This window comes from Apaloderma vittatum, unplaced genomic scaffold (assembly GCF_000703405.1).
Source record: "Apaloderma vittatum isolate BGI_N311 unplaced genomic scaffold, ASM70340v1 scaffold21792, whole genome shotgun sequence".
Lineage (NCBI taxonomy): Eukaryota > Metazoa > Chordata > Aves > Trogoniformes > Trogonidae > Apaloderma > Apaloderma vittatum.
Window position 1 is genome coordinate 1,111 of NW_009703389.1, and position 2,758 is coordinate 3,868.

General features: G+C 56.7%; 1 protein-coding gene across 1 annotated transcript; it reads left to right on the forward strand.

Moving 5' to 3' along the window:
• Window positions 1-1,273: 1,273 nt before the first annotated feature.
• LOC104270301 (phosphomannomutase 1-like) lies at window positions 1,274-2,425 on the forward strand. Its single transcript, XM_009864619.1, has 2 exons — window positions 1,274-1,385; window positions 2,174-2,425. Exons 1-2 carry the CDS (start codon window positions 1,275-1,277, stop codon window positions 2,294-2,296), a joined length of 234 nt encoding a protein of 77 aa, XP_009862921.1. The 5' UTR covers window position 1,274; the 3' UTR covers window positions 2,297-2,425.
• The last annotated feature ends 333 nt before the right edge of the window (window positions 2,426-2,758 follow it).

Sequence of the window (2,758 nt, forward strand, 5' to 3'; positions counted from 1 at the left end):
GACATCAGGACATGTGCATTTGAACAGCCCAGGAGATCATTCCTCGCCTCCAGCAAGGACTTTCCCCGTGGGTACCTGTTTAATCACCCTCTTCCTAAGAGAGGTAGAGTTTTGATCTATGAAGAAGGAGAGGGTGAAACTCCAAGATTGCTCATGGCCTAGTAGATTGCCTGGAGAAGCAGAGACCAGAACTGTCAGGAGCACTCACATCCCAGCTCAAATCCCCGTTCCTCCCAGCTCCAAGCAACATGTAAACATATGTGTGCCCTGAGGCGCAGGCTTTGTTTTTGGAGAAACGTGACACCTGTGTTGGTGCAGGGATGAGGGTCTGGCTCTGCAGCCTGTGGGTGCAGCAGAGCAGCTCAAGAGGACAGGAAAGGTTGCTGCCTCGAAGCACCCCCAGAAAGCAGCACAGTGTTGGGGTTAACTCTGCCTGGTCTGAGAGCAAGGGCTAGGAAGTTCGTTAACCCTTGGTGGCTTTGAGTGTCCGTGTGCTCTCTGGGAAAGCTCCTTTACATTTGCCCCGTCTGCCTTGGTGCCCCTCTAGGTGTTGGCAACTTGCACTTCACACTTGTGGCAAGAGCTGACAGGCCAGAGTTGGGCCCTGATTCTGTCAGCAGGATCGTGGTAGCTCCGTGGCAAGGTCCTTGGTCCTCGATCAGCGTGCAGAGCCTGCTTGGGCCCTGCAGCATGGCCAGCCAGGACCCCAGGGCTGTGGGGTGCCCGGGGTCTGCTTTATATGTGCAGCGTGCCAGGAGCCCCCAGTCCCTGCAGAGTTAAGGAGCACTGGTTTTAGAAGGGCCAGCAATGTCCACACAGCAGCCTAGGAGAGAGCTTGGTGCCAGTCACCAAGGACATTTTTCCCTGTTGGGACACAGAACGTGCTGGTGCTGTCTGCAACGCGTGACCCCAAATCTCCCCCAACAGATGCATCTCTTGTGACCTCCCACACCAGCATCACTCCCCCCACCCTGCCTCCTGCAGGCCTCTGGTTCGTGCCTGCCTGCCTTCGGTCAGGGAAGCTGTGCTGATGTCACCCCAGCCATGCTGATGTCACTCCAGCCTGTTGTCATAGGAACAGCATCTGCCACTATCCCAGCCACATGCTGGAAAGGCAGAGCAAGGCAGAGCTGGTGCCTGGCTGCTGTTTGGGGTGGAGGCTCCTCAAAAACATCCAGCCTTCTCCCCTCCTCCTGCCCATCCCAAGGCAGAGGGAACACCCTGCTGGCTCCCATCAACATTGCCCAGTGCCCTCCCTTCTGCTGGCAGGTGGCATGATCAGCTTTGATGTCTTCCCGGAGGGCTGGGACAAGCGCTACTGCCTGAACGTGCTCGATGACGAGAGATTTGACACCATTCACTTCTTTGGGAACGAGACAACCCCTGTGAGTATGTCCTGCTCATCCCACACATGTCTGCCTTCTCTCCTGTCTGGAGCTGCTCCACCACAGGGCCCACAGGCTGGGTCCCACCGGTGGCTGACACAGACATCTAGTGGTGTGAGGGAGAGAGATGCTCTCAGGTGACGCAGGTTCACAGCAGGCTTGTGGTGGTGGCAGGCCCACTAGGTCATGGGGATTCACAGTGCTGTGGAGGAGGTCCATCTCAGCATCACTTTTTTCCCCCTGGTACCCTCAGGAGGGGGGCAAACACTCCTTTGGCCTGCAGAACCCAAAGTAGGAGCCCCCAGCACCTAGGAGAGGGCTTTTCAACAGCAGGCTTCATCTTCTCTTTAAGGTAGTGGAGGATGATGCATGCTTGCTGCTGTAGGACCAGCTTGGCCATCCACTCAGATTTTTTCCAGATGATGGCAACCTCAGCACCCCAAATGTGCCCACCTCACCTTCTGCTAGCCCCTCCACAGGCAGAGCAGGGGTTAACCCCAGGCTCCTGGAGAAGCTTTGCTGGTCTGAGACCTTCCCCACCCTTTCTATGCTCCTCCCCTGGCACAAAAGAGGGGAGGCAAGAGGGCAGGAGCAGGGCTCCCAGCCCAGCCTCTTCTGCCTCCCTGGGCCTGCAAAGCCCTGGCAGCCCATTCCCAGCAGGTTGCAGCCCGCGGGGCCGCTGGCTCCCACCCCAGCTCCTCACAGGACAGAGACGATGCAGATTCACGGATGAGGGTGCTCCATCAAGACCTTGTTAATGCTTTCCCTGTTTTCTATTTCCCCTGCAGGGAGGGAACGATTATGAAATCTATGACGATCCCCGCACGGTGGGACACAGCGTCCAGTCCCCCCAGGACACGGTTCAGCGATGTCGCGAAATCTTCTTCCCAGAGAGAGCAAATGAGTGCTGAATGCCAAGTCCCCACAGCCCTGCCCCAGCCCCACCCTCCCCTCCCACCAGGAAAAGCACCTTCATTCGAGGAATCTGCTCAGGGTAGATGGGGAAAAAAAACACTTTCAGGAGCTGGTCGGGATATAACGCTGAGTGCAGGTGGATGTGCAGGAGGGGGCCTTTGCTGAGCACCCCTTTGGCACTCCACATCTACAGCTGAGGCTCGTGGCACCTCCTCACCTCCAAAAACCTTCTCTCTTGACAGTTTGGGCTGTTCTGGGCAGCTATGCAGATGCTTTCTGGGTCAGAAAGTATTTGAAAAGGCCAGTCACAAGAGTACGTGTGTGTGTGTCCATCCTGTGTTCCCTCCCCTCTGGTCTTTCACTCTGTTTCTCTTAACACCTCTGCATGAGGGAACACGTGTCTCACCTTTCTCTCCCTCTCATGCCTTGGCAGAGGAGGATGGAGCTGCTGAGGCCCC

Coding starts and splice junctions, on each gene's coding strand:
- LOC104270301 (XM_009864619.1), top strand. CDS start 1,275: ATGATCAGCTTTGATGTCTTCCCGGAGGGCTGGGACAAGCGCTACTGC. Junction 1,386..2,173: donor TTGGGAACGAGACAACCCCT/GTGAGTATGTCC, acceptor TTTCCCCTGCAG/GGAGGGAACGATTATGAAAT.